At 41.4% G+C, this 20,823-nt stretch overlaps 1 protein-coding gene across 2 annotated transcripts in view; it reads left to right on the top strand.

Moving 5' to 3' along the window:
• The window catches only part of CERS6 (ceramide synthase 6), a 134,880-nt gene that overhangs the window by 102,721 nt on the left and 11,336 nt on the right, over positions 1 to 20,823 (top strand). For both annotated transcript variants that reach the window (XM_069781316.1, XM_069781314.1), the window contains exons 7-8: positions 1,605 to 1,733; positions 5,911 to 6,017. In XM_069781316.1, the coding sequence (XP_069637417.1) occupies positions 1,605 to 1,733; positions 5,911 to 6,017 (236 nt within the window). The remainder of the gene's footprint in view (positions 1 to 1,604; positions 1,734 to 5,910; positions 6,018 to 20,823) is intronic.

The following is a 20,823-nucleotide window of genomic DNA, read 5'->3' on the forward strand; positions in this document are numbered from 1 at the left end:
GCATTAAGCATAAAGTGATAGGCAGGGAGCTGGTCCTGTCCCTATTCAGTTAATGAGACTGCTCAAGCTGCAGGTTTTTCCACGGACTCCAGGTGTACATTGCAGTGAAGCCAAGTGCTGGTACTGAGAGGCAGTGGCACTGCACGTCCTTGAATACAGCGGTGCCTGCTATGTGCCTACTGCATTCCCAAAGAGAGGTACAGTGACACCAGGCAGTTACTCTTCCCAGTATTGGAGAGACAGAGCAGTCAGTAGCTGTAGCTGCTGCTTTTCTGGAGTTGACCCTGTGTTAGTGGGAGCTCACCAGCACTTTCCGTAGGGCCCTCCTGCGCGACATGTGTACCTTCAGTCCCTCTGCACACCAGGTGCTGCCTCTCTAAAGACTGCAGGGTCTCAGTTTTGGTTTCTCTGCTGTGGGCCACTTAGCTGAAGACTACCACAGCTCAGCAGGACTGACCCACGAAAGCTGCCAGAAAGCCAAATTCCACCTCCCAAAATGCTTGGCAAGCAGGCTGCCTGGAAGAGCTGCTGCTTCTGCCTGCCTGCATCTCTCTCCCTTCAGACAGCCCTCCATGAGAGCCGCTAAATCTGCTGAGAGCTGTGGTACTAACTTTGCACCCGGTGCATGGAGGAACTCCCCAGGCAAATGATGCCTGTGATCTTTTCTTCAGGGTTTTGATACCACTTTCTCAAAGCTGTGCGGGTCGTTCAGCAAACTCCAGCAAGACTTCTTTTTGACTGACCTGGTGCCTTGCAGACAAGAGCCTCATCTCTGTGGGTCCTCTTCTCTCAGTAATCAATCTGGGAGTCTAGGCCAGGCAGACAGGTCGTTCCCTCTGCTTTGCCTGCCCCTTGGCATGTATCTGGGAATATGATGTTACAGGAGCTTCACCGCTTCCAGTATTTTTGAGTAGTAACAGTTACTTGCTGGCCGAATAACTCAGAGTTACTGATCTGGAGACCATCTAACCTGCATCATTTGGGAGGCAGCAGATTAGATCTGAGTAGGAGGAGCTGCACCAGCTCATTTGCAGACTTTTCTGACCCTGTTACAGTGAGAAGGCAAAGCAGCTTCATTAAAAACAAACAAATAAAGAACTGGAGCTGGGATTCTCAGCTCTGTGAAAGCTCTCAGTTGTGCTTGGCAGGTGACTGTTGATAACTTCAAGTGCGGTGGAAATGTGTTTCCCGTTCCTTTGTAGCTATTTGAACTCTTGTGAATGATGCGTTATTTTGCCTATTGTATGTTGCTTGGTGTATAAAAAATATGATGTAATTTGATTTGTATGTACGTATGCCTTTTCAAAGTAACTTCAGCCACCAATGTTTACTTCGTTAGGTTAAATTACTATGAATTGAGAAGTGTAGATATTGCCTAGCTTTCAGTAATATTTTTGTATTTTGTTAACATACGATGATTATTGTATTCAGTCTAAGTGAAATATATAGCAGAGTATTTAATGCATTTATGTAGCAGGATCTTTATGTAACATAACCATAATTCTGGGTTTAAAAAACATCCATCCATTTTTGTATAAGAGTACTGAGTATCACTGTTTGCTTCATTGTTTTTTGTTTTTTTTCCTTGCTTCTTACTGCTCTAGGATTTTGGCATCATGTTTACACATCACATTGTAACAGTCACCCTGATAACCTTCTCATATGTAACCAATTTGACAAGAGTGGGAACCTTGACCTTATGTCTCCATGATGCGGCTGATGTTGTCCTAGAGGTGAGATAATACATATGTCATTAGTGTCTGTACATGGTGTTCACTATTCAGAGAGCTAGCATGTCAGTAGGTAGAACCTATTTGCTATGCAGAACAAGGATTTCCTAAGCAAAGAGTCCAGTTCAAGATGGTAATGGTGATTAATATAGTGTATTTCCTTGCTGAAATATATTACACCTGTAGCAGTGCATGTTTGTGACTTCAGGCTGGTTTATCCATTGATAAGTTGCTTGTACAGAGCACTGGTAATGCATTGCATGCCAGGGAGGGTTACACACTGGATTTAAATATAACGTGGTAAAGTCAAAAGCTCAAAGTTGCAAAATCTGGAAAGTGGTGACTGTAGGATAGAAGCTCCTGGTTCTTGACCCCTCTGACATGGTATGTGGGGCAAAAACCCTGTTTCCGAAAGAATCAAGATGTCACAGTTTGTTTCTGCTGTGCTTTGCTGGGCAGAGGGTGCTGGACAATTCAGTGGCTGTTTGTGCATGGGCAGTGAGCTGGCCTCTGGTCCCCAGGATTTTCCAGGTTCCTGTGCCTCCGCATCTAGATGCCAGTATTAAGGAGTTGGCTTTGGAGAAGAAGGGGTGATTAAAATTCTTTTAAGTCAAGATGGTCTGTAACTTCCGTAGTGGCAATTTAGAGATATTCTTATCCTGTATCTGCATCAGTTTTTAGACAGCTCTGGGTGATGCTGGGATTGGGCTGTCTGTGAACACCCCATCAGGATCAAACTAAAGTTAATAACTATTTTGTCTGAAATTATTTTTTATTAAGGCAGTTGCAAGGATCCTGTTATGCAAGAATATAATCTCACTGTGTGAGTCATCTACTGCAGAATCAAAATCCTGCCATTCAGATTTGATAGTGCTGTAAACCTGGGTTTATTTTTTAATCTAGAATGCACATGACTGCCTGAGATAGAAAGCAACAGAGAATCTGGATTTATCCTGTTAGAAATAATTACATCTTTACAAGTTTATTCTTCTGTTTTAGCAATGTGTGTAGATCTATTCTACTAGTTGTGGGTTCACCCAAACTTTCTTCATGCATCTTTTCTCACCACCAGAAGGACGTGCTTGAAGGTGTTCATTCCAGATCAGTGTCTGTGGGACTCTAAAACCACTGGAGAGCAGCTGTAATAGGCTAGCTAAAACCTTAGCTTGAACACAGTGAGATGCATATTTTTGCTCAATTCCTCTGTTCATTCACTGGCTAAGGCAAAGAGAAATTGCTGGTATTATCACGATTTGCAAACATTCAGCAAATACACTTCCCCATGAGGCATATACTTTAGTGGTCTTTCTAGTCAATTAGTTCAGTCTGTTCTGGCTGGAAATACTAAAGCTACTCTGAGAAGTGTAAGAGAATCACAAGCCCCGAGCAGCATTTACTAGGAGGGCCTCACTCAACAGGCTTTCTTCTGCTAAGCCAGTGGGTCACAGCCCCGGGGCCATATGAGAGAAGATGGACTCTTACACACTGCTGACATTACTGAGGGGAAAGTCAGTGCAGAGGAAGAAAATTAGCAAACTGCAAAAGAAGCTGGTAAAATACCTTACCATGGTAGGTCAATTGTGCACCTCACCTGTTTTATGTATTTTGTAGTTGTAAAAAATGAAAAGCTATTTCCAGAGGCCACTAGGCTCTTTCCACCTACCATAATGAAACATGTCCAGTGGAAAACTGGAATGACACGTTTTTGCTATTCACATTGCAGAAAGTATTATATATTGGTAGGAATACTGGAGATGAGGTTTTTTCCATAGGTCTTAAGGCATCTGCAGATACAAAAGAGTCATAGTAGGATATTCAGGAATACATAGCTGCTCACTTAGATGTGAGGGAAAGTTATCCTGGATACTCAAAGCAGCCTAGCCATAGCAGGACAGACCAAATGTAGAGTAATTTACTTGCCTAGGAAGCCATTACATTAGCTTAAACTGAAAACTAGGCTACCGAGAGGCAATTTTCAGAATCCCAGCTAAGTTGTTTATGGGATCTTGGGTATCTTTGTACTGCACTACAGATTGTGGGTTGGAAACGCTATGATGTAACCAGCTGAAGCACTTAAAATCCCACCTATATGGGGACCTTGAGACTTTTCAGCTTCAATTAATGAACACTGTGACAGTTTTGATGCCAGTGTATGGATGTGAATAGTTGCCAATTTGGTATGCTTCTGGTGTATGAGCCTCACATAGCTGACAGTTCAACCTGAATCCTTTCTGTCAGGTTCCAGCTGTCTCCTAACACACTTCTCTAAAGTAGCAAGGAATGGACATTTCAAACCAAGGCAAATAGCTGTGCTGTAAAATAAATGGATTTAAATAGACTAGCGAGAGTATCTGGAAGAGTTGTGTTATTCAGTTGTAGTCACAGTTTTAAGCTTTGAAAATTGTGTTGTATTGTCTTAGGTGGCTAGATTCCATCCAACAACAACATACTCCCTTGATTTTTTTGTAGTCCTTCCTTATCGATATCATTTGTAGATTTGTTATTTGGGAACTGATGACCCAGCAGCTGTACTGTTTTTGAGAAATGGCATGGTACTACTACAAGTTGCTGTAGCAATATCATCTCCACACACTATGAAACCAGCTTTTTTAGACTGCCGCCATGGAAATACATCCAAAATTCCTATCTGAACTTTCAGTCATCTGAAAATCAAGGTGCTAGTAACTCTTCTGTTTTGCATGTTGGCACCAGACTGTTCTCTTTTCCTTACACCAGACTTTGAGTACAAACTGCCAGGAAACTCATTTGCGTCCGCTCGAATATAGGGCTGATTTGGAAGGGTTATGTTTTCTTTGCAGCACTGGTGGCTTTCCTCATGTTTTGTGAGCTTCCTAAATTGTTTTCTGTTAGTGAGGAATATCCTTTATATTCAGGTTTTGAGTGGATACATTGCAGAAGTTAGGTGACACCCGAAAGTGCAGGTTGGTTTTGGCATCCAGATTGTCCGACATGAGCATTGAGTACTTTAAGGTTCAGTGTATTCATACCAAAAAAATCAGAATACAAGAATCCCTCTCACCATTTTAGGCAATTCCCTGGTTTGAATTCTGCATTCAGAATAGTATTCTGTATGCATAGTTGTGGCAATTTTGCTCCCTCTTAGCCCTCTGGAAAGTCTGCACAAGTAAGCTTCTTCTCAATATGGGAGCTGGATACAGGTCCCCTCAGAAGGGGGCTTTGAAAGGGTTCCCAGTGGCTTAAGTAGACACTAAATCAGGCTTTTCATGTACTTCATTGTGCAGTTACTCTGGATACATTTGACAGAAAGCATGAAGAAAGACTGTCTCTGCCTTGAAGCAGATGTCAGAAAATAAGTAACTGCTTATACACACAAATGCTGTGGAAGCAGCAGAGATGTCTTAAAACAAGCTTGCTTGTACGTGCTGTTTTCTTCAGGGAGAAGAAGGCAAAGAAACTTCAGGGAAGATCAGTGTTTTAATGAGCAGTTTAAGTGAAGAGTAATTAGTGACTTCTTCATTGAGGAGGAGTGGAAAGACTGCATGAAGACAAATGAGAGAAGCATGTAAAAATAGGCGTAGGGCAACAAGTTGAAAAGCAAAAGTTGGAAAGAGAGAGGAAGAGAGCCTTGGAAAAAGATTTGAGGGGAAGGGATATAATCTTTGAGGTGGAAACTGTTCTGTATAGGCCAGAGAGGAAGAAGAGATGCTGTAGGGGAATGTAGGATATGGGGCATGGTAGAGGATTTGAGACAAAGTTTATATATAGCAGACACTAGAAGGTCAGAGAGCATGGTACAGGTGGAAGATGGATGGATGCTGAAAATGCAAGTGGAGCATACTAGAAAGGTGAGAGACAGGTAGGTAAAGAGGTTGGGGACAAGGACAGCATAAACACAGTGGGGTTCAATAAAAGGTTTAGAAGAGTTTTGTGAATCTGAAATTGTAGAATTTAAAAAAGGAAATTGAATGGGGAAGGAAAAAATGAGAGATGTACTCTGGTTTATGCAGTCTGGGTTTTTTTCTGAGAAGACATTTTCCAGCTGCTTGGTGGAGAGGAGTTACAAGGTCACTGCAAGGTGGCCCAATGAAAATGTTAATAATTTCATAAAAGTTTGATTTCTTCTTCTTACAGCTTATACACAATACAAGAGAACTCAGTTGTCCTCACAGAAGTAAACAGACATTTCTTTCTTTTACAGGCTGCCAAAATGGCAAACTATTGCAAGTGTCAAAAACTGAGTGACCTTCTGTTCCTTACATTTGCCATTGTCTTCATTGTCAGTAGGCTTGGCATATATCCCTTATGGTGAGTAAGCATATCATTTTCCTCAAATGCTAAGCATCAAACAAGCTTGGAAATAACTATGCTGTAATTGAACATGATTCACTGACATTACTCTGTTTCCCAAAGCACCAAGGAGAGTTTCAGACAATACTAGGTGCTGAAATAGCCTATTTGCTAGAGTGCCATTGTGTTTACTGTGTGCTAGACAAGAAACATATGGGGCATCTGCTGGTTTTAAGGTAGAAGTAGGTTGGAGACCACATAGCTTCAAGCTAGCAGTTGGTCACCTCTGTTGGCAAGAAGTTAGAGGAGAAATAAAATGTCACTGAAGACACTGACCAGAGGCTAAGCTTGAAGCTGGGATCTTCTCATTAGCTTTCAGTGCATGCTTTATGAACATATTCATCTTGAAGAAAAACACAGTGAGATAAGGAATGTCTGGCCCGCTGAAATCAGTATAAGGATGTTATTGCCATGCAGGTTGCAGTACTGCAGGCTACTCTTTTCCCGCCCCTCCTTTGCACTGAGGGTCCTGGAGAAGCTGTGTAATACATACATCTATAAGGTAGTTATACAGTAATCTCACCTCTTCCCAGAAAAAGGCAGCTGCTTGCATGTGCACCTACTCTTTCTTCTAGGTATGCACACAGGACATAGATGTTCGATTCTTTTGCTAGGGTCTTCAACATCCAGAAGGCAGCTGGCTAGTTAGGAAATACACTAATGTACTTCACTGTGGAAACCCATTCAAGTTTCTCTGTAACCTGTGCCCTATATATGAGGAGGGCTGGGAGAAGGCATTGACCTCACTCTTTTGTGTTCTGGATCCTTCCTTTCTCTCATATGAACAGAAATAACCCAAATCTCTGTATCCCTATGAGAGCAGGAGGGGTCTGTCATTGCATCAGAAGATAATAGTGACAGTTTTGGTTTTGGGAAGCATGAAGAATGCCAGAAACGTTACCCTTTTTAGAGTTTTACTTAGAGAGATTACCACCAAGCGCCTTAGCAAAGGATTTACAGATGCCAATATCAACATCCCCACTACAGTTTCCTTTCAAATCCTCTGTAATGATATCTCTTTGGGGTTTTGTTAATGCAAACAGGATAAGACCAAGGTGCCCTTAGGGAGCTGTGTCATCAGCTCTGCTTAACAGTGCAATGTAGAAGTCTCATTTAGCATTTAATGACTCCAAAGATAATGTGATAATGTGTGGTCCCTACTGCACTGAGTTGGTGACGGACCATGACAAAAGGAGAAAATGGATAGACACACAAACTGTGTGTTTAAAAATGCTTGTTATTGTTTCCAAGGAGGAATTATTTGTTTCTTAAACAGCTTTGCTTCCCTTTCCTCAGTCCTTCCTTGAAGCTAAATTGGCCATTCACTGAACTTCTGTAAATGAAGGAAGCTAGTTTTTCTACTTGCATGGTCTCAGAATGGTCTCAGATAGGAAAAATGGTGGCACTCCAGCTCATAGGATTTCATCTGCCTGTTGCATTCTGGTTTATATTGAGAAATGGAGGGAGGACCCAATTCTGCCAGTGCAGTTCTGCCACTGGAGACTGCAGTACATGACTCTGCTTCAGGGAAGGCTCAGTCAGATGATGACTGGATGGGTTCACAAAGGGGAAGGCAAAGAGGAATTCATACTTGACCAACCTGATAACCTTCTATGATGAAATGACTGGCTTGGTAGATGAGGAGAGGGCAGTGGTTATAGTCTACCTTGACTTCAGTAAGGCTTTTGACACTGCCTCCCAGAAGATCCTGAGAGGGAAGCTGATAACATATGGGCTAGATGAGCAAACAGTGAGGTGGATTGAAAACTGGCTGAGTAGCCAGACCCAGAGTGTGGTGATCAGTAGTAGGAATTCTAGTTGGGGGCTAGTAACTAGCAGTGTACCCCAGGGGTCAATACTGAGTCCAGTCCCATTCAACATCTTCGTTAATGATCTGGAAGATGTAGCAGAGTGCACCCTCACCAAGTTTGCTCATGTTCCAACCTGGGAGGAGTGGCTGATACACCAGAAGGTTGTGCAGCCATCCAGAGGCATGGAACCTTAACAGGCTGGAGAAGTGGGCTGACAGGAACCTCATGAAGTTCAGCAAAGGGAAGTGCAAAGTCCTGCACCACTGTATGCTGGAGGCTGACCAGCTGGAAAGCAGGTTTGCATAAAAGGAACTGGGATCCCAGTAGACACCAAATTGAACAGGAGCCAGCAATGTGCCCTTGCGGCAAAGAAGGCTAATGCTATCCTGGACTGCAATTAGGAGGTGTTGCCAGCAGATTGAGGAGCATGATTCTTCCCCTCTACTCAGCACTGGTGAGGCCACACCTCGAGTACTGTGTCCAATTCTGGACTCCCCAGTACCAGAGAGATACAAAGCTACTGGAGAGAGTCCAGCAAAGGGTCACTAAGATTGATTAAGGGACTGGAGCACCGCTCACATGAGGAAAGGCTGAAACAGGTGGGACTGTTTAGCATAGAGAATAGAAAGCTCAGGACAGATACTATCAATATATATAAATATATGAAGGGAGAGTGTAAAGAAGACTGAGACAGGCTCTTTTCAGTGGTGCCCAGGGCCAGGACCAGAGGCAACGAGCATGAACTGAAACATAGGAGGTTCCATCTGAACATCAGGAAACACTTTTTCACTGTGAGGGTGACTGAGCACTGGCACAGATTGCCCAGAGAGGATGTGGAGTCTCCATCCTTGGAGATACTCAAAAGCCGTGTGGACATGGTCCTGGGCAGCCTACTAGAGGTGACCCAAGTTGAGCAGGGCTGTTGGACAGGATGACGTCCAGAGGTCCCTTCCAACCTCAGCCATTCTGTGATTCTGTGAGCTGCCTTATGTGTGTAGCTATGACTCCAGCATTTAAATCTCACTCTGTATTATTTGAAATGACAAAGAAGGAGCTGCTGACTTGAAATTTTTTGTTATTCAAACACAAACTTTACCAGATCACTGCTATGTGCTTGCTTTGCTGAATAGTCAACAAAGAGCAGATTAATCTTGTCCAGAGTGCATGATTTTGAAGGAGGTCATTAGTCTTCACACATTTAACTAGAAACAGCTGCCCAATATGCTTTTTCTCATGAGACATCTGAAAATCAGCAAGGTCCAGATTTTCCCATCCTTTACATCCTTACTATGCTAGTCAAGTTTTGGAAAGTCCACGCTTTCAACCTGAAGTGTTTAAAATAACGCTGTGTGTTTATAACTGGAACTGAAGCTCAGAAACTGGAGGTTCATGCTGTCTCAAGTGATTTCTGTGAAGTGTTGCAGCCAAGTGTCACACTGTGCAGGAAACCCTTGCAAGGACTAGGCAAATTATAAATTAAAGATTGACATGGCTAGTGGGAATCAGGCATCATAGAGCTGAAGACTGTGTAAGTGTCCCTAATACACATTCATGCTGTCTGACTGGCAGAGTCCCAGAAGAGATTACCAGCACAGTGATAAGTTATCTAGCAAGCGTGAAAACTTGAGCCCTGCTTTACAGCTGTGGCATTTGGTGCTGGTGTTCTGGATGTGCCCATCCGTTCCCATATACATTAGGTTACAGCAGCACTTCCATGCCACTTTAGATTGAACCTTGTCTGAATAGAGTACCACTGGCCCAGTGTGCTGAAAGCAGGGTAAAAATCGAGGCAAGTAGATCTGGGGAAGAGGGAAAGGGACAAGGGCTGCACAGTAGCTTCTGTTGTTGATATTGGCTCCCTTGATGCTGAGTATTGGGCTAATGAGAGCAGCAGGTTACAGGCGTGGGTGAGGTTTGCTGCTGGGATGGAAAAGATCAGCATAGACTCTTGAAGACAGTGAAGGCAGAAGGATTGTGCATTATAGGAATGCAGCAGCCAACGGTGTGCTGTGTGTTCCCATGTCACAGATGGAGTGGTTACACTGGCGATCCCTCTGCCTCTCCTTTCCCTTAATGAAACACATTTATTTATTTGAATATGCAAATGGTTCAGTGCGGTGTATATGATCTTTGATTTTTAAGACCATCTTACTTCCAGACCAAAGCCTTGATGTATGTATTCCTAACAGTTACCCTTACATACACCTATAATTACAGTGCCTGGAGGCAGTTCCATAGTTCTCAGCTGTACTGTGGGCACTGCATGTGGAACTCAGGGTTAGCAGGGATGAAGCATGGAGATGTATGAGCTTGTCTCTCCCAAATCCTTTTTCTCTATGAAACAGCAATTCTAAATCTTCACCCCCATTAGCTTGCACGTCAGCAAAGATGAGTCATTGGCGTGGCAGCAGGCCAGGAAGCATAGTTTTGCTCTCCTTTGCTGAATATTCAAAATAGCAAAATTTAGTGCCTGATTAATATTACATAAATATGCAAATTTTTCTAGCATAAAAACCGAGAGGTATAAAATTGGTGTGCATGTAATTTAAAAGGAAGACTATAATTTATAAGAAATTCCCCCACACAGGAAGGCGAATACCCAAGACAGGCTTCCAGAGATGTTGCTTATGAAGCACTGGCATGCTGTTGTGCTCTGGCTTTGCACAAGTGCCATTTAATTTTGCATAAAGGTGCTAATAAAGAATTCAGAATGTATCAAATGCTGTTTTTGAAGGTTGTTTAGCAGTGGGGCTAAGACAAAAGAAACTGGCAATTAGGTATATATTTAGCAGTCTTTCTGCAGGCATCTGGAGTTCATTTCAGCAATAATTCAAAAACCCCAGGACACTTTCTGCCTCCTGCTGCTAAGTGGATGTAGGAGTAAAGCTGCTATTTTCACTGACAAGACATTTTGCTTGTGAAATTCTCCCACTTGCGCATAATCACTGTTCTAGCAAACTCTAACATAAAACACAACTCTCCATGAGTCAGGGGGAACATGATGCCTTCTCAAGTGATACAGGATTGTAGGGAGAATTAAAGCAATCTCAGCTAAAGAATTTATATAAATTATGTGAGCCCTTGGCTAGTCTAATCAGGCTGGGCAAAGCAGTCACCTCAAGCGTTTCTTTATTTCAATAAGCCTTGCAATTCCTCTTCCACAGGCTTCAAATGCTTGTTTTTGCTGTAGTTACATGGACATAGTCTTCTTTCTGTTGATAAAAGGAATGGTTTGCTTTTTGCTGGTGTTTTGTTTTTCTTTCAATATCCAGGAAGGGAAACTCAGTAGGATTGTAATATTTATTAATCATTTTTTGAGGTGTGCAGAGGACAAAAAGGCATCTTCCATTCCAGAAGATGTGGGTGAAGAAGGTAATGCACTGCATTTTCCAGTCTTTCTTTGCTCATTGCTAGCTGCAGAGTTCATGTGAGAACTGTGAAACTCCTCAAGTCTAGGCTGTATAGGAGGCAAAAGACTACTCACTTGCTTTGCTTATTCTTCTGGAATACACACTTTTTTTGACAGGGCAGTTTGAATAAATCTAAAGCTGTGAAGAGTTTGGTATCTGAAACTGGTTTCACAGAGTGACCATGAGCCAGGGTATTTCCAAGAGCTTCCGTTGAAGAAAGGTGGTTGGCATGGAGGGAGATACAAGGTTACTAAACCTGTTCATTCTTTCAAAAGATAGCTTAAGGTAACTGCAGGTAAAGGTGTAACTTTTGGATTTGAAAGAATAAGGAGAAGGCTTCCAGCAAAGCTAGGCTGATGTTTACCAGGTGAAGGCACCAAGCTGGGTAAATTCAGGTTCTTCTAGATTGCTCTGACTAGTATTAGTATGTAGTTGTTTTTCACTACTTCTGATTGTTTTTATGATCAGTTATATTGTATGAGAGGTAGAACACAGTGGGTTTCAGGGAAGTGCTGCTGACAAGTGCTGCTGACAAGTACTGCTGTCAAAAGGCGAGGAAGCAGGGAAACAGCATTGGCATTCACACGACCTGTGACATCTCAGCATGCACATATTACATATATGCGCTGACAAATGTAAAACAGTGGCTTAACTGTACAAATGTAAATGAAAGCCTGATTTAAGCTGATTATAAAGAACACAGGTTATGGTCTGCATGTGCTGTCCCCCAAATTCTCATCTAGGCAAATTTGGTATAATCCAGGTAGTCTGTATGCCTTCTTGTCCTTGATCTCTTCAGCCACTGTCAGTGCCGGGTCTACTGTACCACGTTAAAAACTGTGAGAACAGACAATCAACTACTTTGTTTAGTTGGTATGGTCTTATTTAATGTTGGTAGGTATGACTTAACTGGATATTCCATTTGTCCAGTCTGTTTGGAAAGGTTCTGTCAAAAAAAAAGATGGCAAAAATGATTCTCACTGTTACAACTCAAAGCTGTTTCAGGTGCTTGTCTCCTCATCAACTGCAATGTACAGTTGCTAAATGGGATTTTTGTGCCAACAAATCCTGTATAAGCATAGGTCTGCCAGTCCTCGGAAGAACAACTTTGTTCCTTGTTATTTTTTCATTTTTAAAGCTCGTGAGAATACACACAGTCTGGTTCATGGCTGATTTCTAATTGCCTTTTCATGGCAATGAGTATCTACGTGAACCAGACAAGCATGGCATGATCCTCGCTGAGTTAAAATTAAGTTCTGTTCACCATGGTGTGCTTTAATGAACCCTAGTTACTTATTACCAGTCTTTCTCTCATCTCTGCATGACTGGCTGAATAGCTGTTCCCGAGTTTCATTACTGGTTGAACAACAGCGTGGGATATAGCCATGCTGTTAATGCACACACTGAGTCTCCAAATAGTGATCCAGTATGCCAGTTTGCACTGTTCTCTCTCTTTTATCCTGGAACCAGCTTCTCTCTGAGCAAAATTGCAGCTTGAGTTACGAATAGGGCAGCACAGAGCCTCCCTGAGTAGCAGCTGCTGCAAAAATTTGCTGAGCCTCTTTTTCCTAGCTTTGTTCTTTTTCTAGCTGATATTTACTGGTTTTGTGCAGCTCTTAACATGCAGGGAACTTGAGTTGTTGTCTTTCATAGTGGTTTTCTTTCCTGGCACATTTTCTCCTGTTTGGCCCTTGGAGCATGTGTATTGTGGGAAGGCAGCATGTGGACCCTGGCAAAGTCACCCTGCTTCATTCCTCTGAACATATTGGTAAAACAAAAAGCTCAAAACTACCCTTAAAAAGCATCCTAGTATGTCAGAGCAACATGTAGGCACTAGTTAAAGCAAGAATCCTGGTCAGTTACTCGGCATGGTAAGAATTTAGGTAGCCAGATAAATCCCAACTGCCCAGACCTTGTCTGGACTCTGAATGAACACAGTGTTTTGTGATGGTTTTAGTTACTCTCGCTGGATCCTGAAGTCAGTGAAAACCTTTCTAGCCTGGCTAGTATTATATATAGAGCTGGACAAACATCTCTGATTCTTCTACAGTAAAATAACTTACTTTTTTATTAAGAAAATAAATCTCTTCTGATACTGTTTTGAGTTCATTTTTCTCAGTATATTGTCTAAACCAGAGCACAATCAAAGTTGTTTGTGGGTAGCAGATACTGAAGGAATAAATTATGATTTTGATACTTGATTCCTGATGTTACTGATGCTGTCACTGAGTGGATAATGTAGAACTAACAAAAATTATCTAATGTGCTTATATTTCAGGCTGTTTGTAGTTTCAGCAGGCAACTTATAACCCATCAGTTTATCAAGAGCATTTAATAAAAAGTTTTTTGCAAGCTAACTACAGTATATTTGAAGAGCTCATAGACTTCGATTTATGGATTAAAAATAAGTTTTAATTAACTAAGTCTCCATAACTTTACTCACAGCTCTTGTCTTAGCTCTTTAGCAGAGCGTATATAATGTTGTCATCCCATTTGCTTTTGACAAAACGTTATCTGATGTCCTTTCTAATGCCTGGTTATTTTATTTCCTCAAATTGTTTACAGCACTTGTGAACTCAGGCCTCTGAGTGCTACAAGAAGCAAAGCTGAAGTCTTTGGAGTGCAAGGTTAATACTGATCCAGCTATTTACAGGGAAGCTGTAAGAAATGGAAAGGTTAGAGGTGTCATTCACCATTGTGCGTTTGCAGTGTAAATAACAAAAAGTGGCATTTGCTCAGTGTTTCCATTTTTAAGATTTTCATGTGATCACAACAGGAAAAAATTATATGAAAAAGGATTTAATCAGACTTCCAAAGCTGATTTTTATACTCATTTTTAGTTTCTACAGACTGTACCTTGTGGCTGTAATAACGCTTTCTGTTTTCAAGGATAGGCTGTTCAGTCAATGTTCTCACTTTCCTCCTTTTATTATGAAATATGTCCTTTCTAAAACCTGTGCTCTGATTGAAAACAGGACAGAAACCTGTGCTGTGGCACTTCTTTTGCTCAGAATTATTCCCATGAGTATAGATGTCTCAGAGGAAGGGTTGGTGGTTTTGGTGTTTTTCTTGTGGCCAGACATGTTAGCCACTTTTAAATCAGCTCAGCAAGGCATGGTGACTGGAGAGTATGGATGACCGAATTGAGACTGAATTGAGGGTTGCTTCTGGCATGGTAGTCAGCTTCCCGTATAAGCTGCTTTGTAGTCAGCTGAAGTTGACCAAGTATCCTCTGAAGTTGCATCACTTGAAGGAAGGAGGGGAGAAAAAAAGAGGCTGACCATAGGAATTTGCTGTTTGACTGGTTTTTTTCCTAAAAGAGAGGGATGTGAGGAAACTTAGCCCCAAAGTACATCTTTAAGCGTTGCCCATTCTGTGGAGAGGAGAGTACAGTAGTACTACAGACAGCCCATATGAGTGCTGACAGTCTAGGTGGCTATAGGTAGTTTGAGCACGCGCAAACATTCTGCCTCTTCTCAACCCCTTTTCTCTTAGAGGCTGTATCTGTAGCACCAGGTTTTGCTGCTAGTGGAGTATATTTTGTAGTGCTACAGAGTCGATACAAAAGCAGAATAATGCTACTGTTTGACTGTGAGCTGCTGATGTATGTGGGACATAAAAATCATAGCTGTACAAAAGCACAGGAGTATGACAGTTAAATTACCAGCTTGAAATAGTAAGTGGCTTTTGAACACCATGATCAACAGCCATGATGCAGCTAGGGTCTCATTGGTGCTCAGCTAGGAGGAGGTCACTGTGGCTAAACACTTTGGGAGAAACTCAGCACCCATGTAAGTGAGCTCATTCTGTTGATTTCATCAGTGTTGCATAATGGCAGAGTTTGATGCATAATAGCTATGAAAGTAGAGATCATGAATAAGAAAATTGGATTAAACTGTAAACAGTTTAAGGCTGATTTCCCAGGCTTTGGTGTGGAGGAAATTCTTATGATGCTTGTGGGGGCAAAGGTACAGTTGATTGGGTTTTTGGTGTTGGTTTTTTTCCCTCCCCATCCACATCTTTTGGCATTTCTTCCACAACTGGACCATAATGCTTGAGTCATTTGTTTGAAAGGCGAGTCCTTGGCAGACACTGTGCCACCACACTTCCTTAAGCTGCATGACTTTTATGGATTTTGTAATTATTCCGTTGCTCTAGGGACATGTTCTCAGGACTAGACTGATGAACCCGAAGTGTGGTACCCCTACTGCTGATGGTATGTAAGCCACCTGAAAGACATTGGGTTCCTGACAGAGAGCTGGCTGCAGCTCTTCTGGGATATTTTGTGGGCTTTTGAACTAGTTCTGTTTCATTCCTGCATTTACAGAAGGTTTGCGTATTTTTCCCCTGAAATGTCTGCCATGGCATATTGCTAAACACAAGGCAGTGTGACAGTGTGTGCTCCAAAAGCAAAAGGAAGAAATATTCCTTGAGCAGAGGTACTGCACTTATTTTTAGTCAACAGAAAGAGGCATGGGGAAGGCTCTTTTGTTCCCTGATACGCCATTTTGCAAAGGTTGGAAACTGGCCTCCTACAGTTTACAACAAATGCCTTTCCTATTTGGAGAACAACATGAACTCCAGGCAAATGGATCTTGATATGTATTATCTGTTGTTCATATAAAAATTTTAAGTGTGCCTGGAGATTTTCAGATTTGGAAGTGTCATTCTTAGCATAATGTAGTTTCTCTGTGCCTGTGTTTTATGATCACAGGCCTTTACACAAGCATTTTGCCAGAACACATTACTGATACAACATTTTGCTGAGTATAATTACATTCTGCTAGGAAATTTGAATTCTCTCCATATCCTAATGTCTATTGAAAGACTCTCCTGAGATTTGAGCTTGGATTGTGAAGGTGTCTCTGACCTTGTACTCTTGGTTTTTTCTATCTACAAGAGTGGAAATACTATTATTCATACCAGCGGCTGCAAAATCAGTTAATGGGCAGTAGCTGTTGATGAGAAGGAATTGAGTGAAGAGAAAAGCACAGCTGAACCCAGGAGAGTGACAGCTTGATCAGAATGGTCTCTTTTACAGTACATCAAACATGAATAATTTCCTGCCTGTTCCATCATTTTAATTAAATAATTGGAAATCCTATTGATCTACGCAGGGCTTAAAATAACACAGTCTCAGTGGCAGGGCTGCGATTTCTGCAAAGAGGTATTGTTCCTAATTAGTATTAGGACGGGAGCCACCCATCTCTACAGCAGCTGAGCTTGTATTAGCACTATGTCAGGAAATCCTCTGATGTGGGGCTGGTATGGGTGAGCAGAACTGCACATGATGCTGAGCTCACTGATAAAACTGAAGTGTGTGGATTTAATGTTGCTCTGAATACTGACTCAAGAGTTTATATCCCTTCTGTTGCTGCATTTTGTAGAGATCTTTCATCAACTTACTGTCTAAAATAAGAGGGTAATGAGCATCACCAACCAAAAAATCTGAGGAATCAGTTTGAGATGCTGTTGAAAGATCATCTCTCTCTACCCCCCATCTTTCCTTCTCCGTTTCATTGATGCTGTGTGGGTGACTGGTTCATCTGGCTCTTCTCAGTTCACAGTGGGTCTCTGCTACTCCCCTCATATTTGCCATTCACTGATTAGTAGCATAAATCCTACTCTGGGGGACTGAAAACCTAAGAGACAGCAGGATCTGGAAAGGGAAACCAGCGTGTTCTTCCACTCAGCAAGAACCAAGAAGCATCTGTTCAGAGCAGAGCAGTGATACAGACACAGCAGCTGGCCAGGCTGAAACTCAGAAGAGGAAGAAGTTGGCAGTACAGCCCTTTATGTATTGGATTTGCTATAATTAAATATTTAGCTGTGCTGCAGCTTGAGGGCTCCAGGACATACAAGTGCTATTGGCCAAAGTTTTTTCAATTTAATGACTATTTTGCATATCATTTCATACCCTTCTCAGGTAAAAAGTTGGGTAACTCATCTGAAGTCTCTCATGCAGAAACATCTGCACATCAGGTCACTTGTGTAAAGTTAGCTTAGCATTGTCATTATAAGTAACTAGGACAGCCTGGGATATGAAGTCCTATTAGATTTCAGTCAAGGACTAAATCCCAGACACAAATCTTGACTGCTGATGAAATGTAGCTGATTTATCATCCTGTGGCTGATCAACATGTGCACATACGTGTGCTTTCGCACTCCACTGCCTCTTTATTTATAATCTGTGAATCTCAGTGATATTTTTTTTTTATTTGTCAGTTTTATGACATCTTTCAAGCAAGTAGTCCATGGTGTTTTATAAACAAGCTAATGAATGCACTTTCCCAGCATCTTTATGTGGCAGACAAGATGTATGAATACCTTCTGCCCAACTTTAACAAAAAGTAAACTATGTAAAGAAATTTGAAAATTTTTTGGATCACATAAGTTAATAGAAGAGCTAAATCCAGAATTTAGGACTCCTGACTGTTCTCTGGTCTTGGTCATTTCTTAGCACGTATAATGGAGAATAAACTGATATGTTTTGGGGCAGAAGTAAGTGCAATTGTTTATTTTTTAAAGGAAAACTTCAAAAAAGCAGAAACTTCAAAGCATTGCTGTCAGTAGTATTGTCAGATTACTTGCACTAAATAGGATCTGAATTTCATTAATGCCCACCTAGACGTAATTATCTATTTGCTCTGTAATGAATGCAGTATTGAAGGATGTCCCAGTACAGCTGGTTATGGTGCAGTATAGAATACTGTTGTCTAATATACACTTGGTAAAGGAGATAAAGACATTTATTCTGAATTATTTAGACAAGCTGGTATCATGTTTTGCTTTCCTTGGATATACTTTGAGACTTCGGGCTATTGCACTGTGGTAACAACGTGCCTTTCATTCAGCTTGTTGCGTGCACAGTATGTTGGTCACTGATCAGTGCTGCAGAAGTTAAGCCAACTTGCAGTAGCATTCATTTCAGCTGCACAGTTGCTGCTCCCCTTGGATGTGATAATAGCGCCCATCACCCTGCTATGCTTCATTCTGCAGAGTTTATCATGAATTTCGGGCCTGTCTGGAAGAATGCCTGCTCTTTCCACATGGCCTTCTTTCTCACCTCTTTTCATTCCTCTCGGGATCCTTTCAGAAGCAAACACAGCACGTTTTTGGCAATTCTTAGACAAATGTAAATAAGCATTTATGCTTCCACCCATCCCTCTCTTTCTTTATCTCTCTTTGAAGCTTCATCTCCCTTTTGTCCTTCCATCCCTGTGCAAGACAAGTGAACATCTTGCCAGGAATTAATAACTGTTATCCAAGAGCCTAGACTTGTGCCCACTAAGTTGAGGGGAGGGAGTGTAAACTTGTCTGAGTCAGTGTATGGGCCTGTTGCTGATAGCCTCCCAAGTACGGCTTTGCTGGCTAGATAAAGAGTTAGACAGTAGAGGAAGAACCTGTGTTATCACTGATGTGATGCAGCTGATTGTTTAGTAGTTGTTGAAAATGTGTTAATTTTATTCTGAGTGTTCAATTAGAGCAATAGTACAGTAAGTACAGAATTACCTCTCCCAGTGGCTCAGATATTGTGGCAGCATTCCTGAAAGTCTACCACAGATTTCTGTAAGAGTAGATTGGATCTTAAGTGGTGAATTTGTTTTCATTTGCCTTCATCAGCCACATTACTTAATTCAAGATGCAAAACTGAGAGCTTCCCGCGGCCAGGTGCACAACCCTGCTTGGGATGCATTTAACAAGGGTAGAGTACCTTTCATGAGATTGTGTTGTTTTATCCAGCTATCAGAATTTTTCAGGGCCTCAGAAAGATTGCTACAGTCCAGAACGTATTTTCAAAAGCAAAAGCTAACATTTTGTTTCAAATTGCAGAGACCTGAGAAATGCTGACCAAAGTTTTCAGAGAAGTAGAGCACTTGCAGCTTAAAGGAATTTCTCCCTGTGAGATCAAGTCTAGCTGTTTCAAGTCAGATAGCCAAGAATCAGTTTCTACCATTCATTATGAAAACCCAGATTTAACCACTGGAGAGCTTTGAAAAATTCCAGCAAGCATGTTTGCAGATTTAAGTGCCTGAATGCCTTTTTGAGTATTTGAACCTAAGATTTATTTGCATATACATCCTATAGGCACTTTCTCCTTCATTATAATCCATTCTCCTGCTGCTTTTTCCAGTCCCCCTTATTTGTGTAGTTGGGTAAAATGCTTCTGTTGAATCCTTTCAGCAGTGGAATTGGTGGAAAGTTGTCTAACCTTTCTTCCCTCCCTCTGTTCCTCAGTCTCTACAAGTAGAATTTCTCTCTGTATTCTGCCCATGAACTGTATGATTTTTCCCCCCATTTCAGACTTGTGACATGGAATAATTGATTTATTCTCAGAGATAAAGTTTATTTGCTTTCCTCCATTTTTTCTATCATTTCCTGTATTTTTCATTCAGCTCCTCCTCAGCCCTACCTGCTTAGATATAGCCTTAGCTCCATCTGCACACCTACCCTGCACATCAGGTCACTAACCCCTCTTAGCATTGCTGAGCAATTAGTGAGATCCTCTATGCAGCTTTAATGGAGAGTTCCAGTCCTGTCCTTAGTTTGCCAGACATGAGCAGGTTAGAAAGAGGTCTGCTTTTTCAATGAAGGCTTGTTTCCCATCTCTAATACACAGTAGATGACTCATTTGCACAGTGAAACTGCTTTTGGAACCAGAAACACTCTTTTTGGCCTTGCTGTCTTCCTGATATTTTGAACTTGTGCAAGAACAGACCATCTACATCTCTAATGCTGCTTTTTTGACTTGACTCCTGTGGAAGTCCCCAGAGGTGAATTTGGTCCAGTGAATGAAAATACAAACAGAAACCTGTAGAAACTGCATTTATAATTCTGGAGCATATAAAATTTTAGACATAAAAAAGACAGTTGGATGTAAACAATGGTAGCTTTACATACAGGAGTTGTTGAGTTCAAGTTTGAATTTGATATAGTGGTTAGAACTGAAATAAGTACTGGTGAAGTAAAACAGTGCTGACTACAGCTGTGTTTTGATATGCGTGAGAGCATCTCCTTGAATTATAAAGTGGGGTATTGCTGTGCCGTGTAGAGCTACCATTGGCAGAACAAATTACACAAAGCTGAGACTGAAGAGTTTTAGCTGACGGAAGCAATATTATGATGGGGTTTTTGCAAAGTGGAAAACAGTTCCTTTTTCTGATGTTCACTCCATGAACAGAAGAGTGTAAAAACACAGCTGTATAGTAAGGTTATAAAACATCCACTCCTCAATAAATTGTGAAGCAAACATGCAGTTTAGTGTAAGAAGGCAAAAATAAAAAGGTAGAAAATTTATTATTAAATGCCCTACAGTATTAAGGCCAGTGTATGAGAAATCACTGGCTGATTTTTGACCAATGCTGTTTATATGCATAAATCATTACCACTAAATGTTGTATTCTGGGTTTGCTGTCTGTGCATACTTCTTATTAATACTACTTGAGCTGATTTTTATGTTGTTGGAAAGGATTGTGGCAAATGTGATCGCTTCTTAAAAAGCTGAGCCCAGTATCTCTAACTTTTCAAATGAGAGCTGTGCTG

The sequence above is a fragment of the Haliaeetus albicilla genome, chromosome 4 (assembly GCF_947461875.1).
Source record: "Haliaeetus albicilla chromosome 4, bHalAlb1.1, whole genome shotgun sequence".
Lineage (NCBI taxonomy): Eukaryota > Metazoa > Chordata > Aves > Accipitriformes > Accipitridae > Haliaeetus > Haliaeetus albicilla.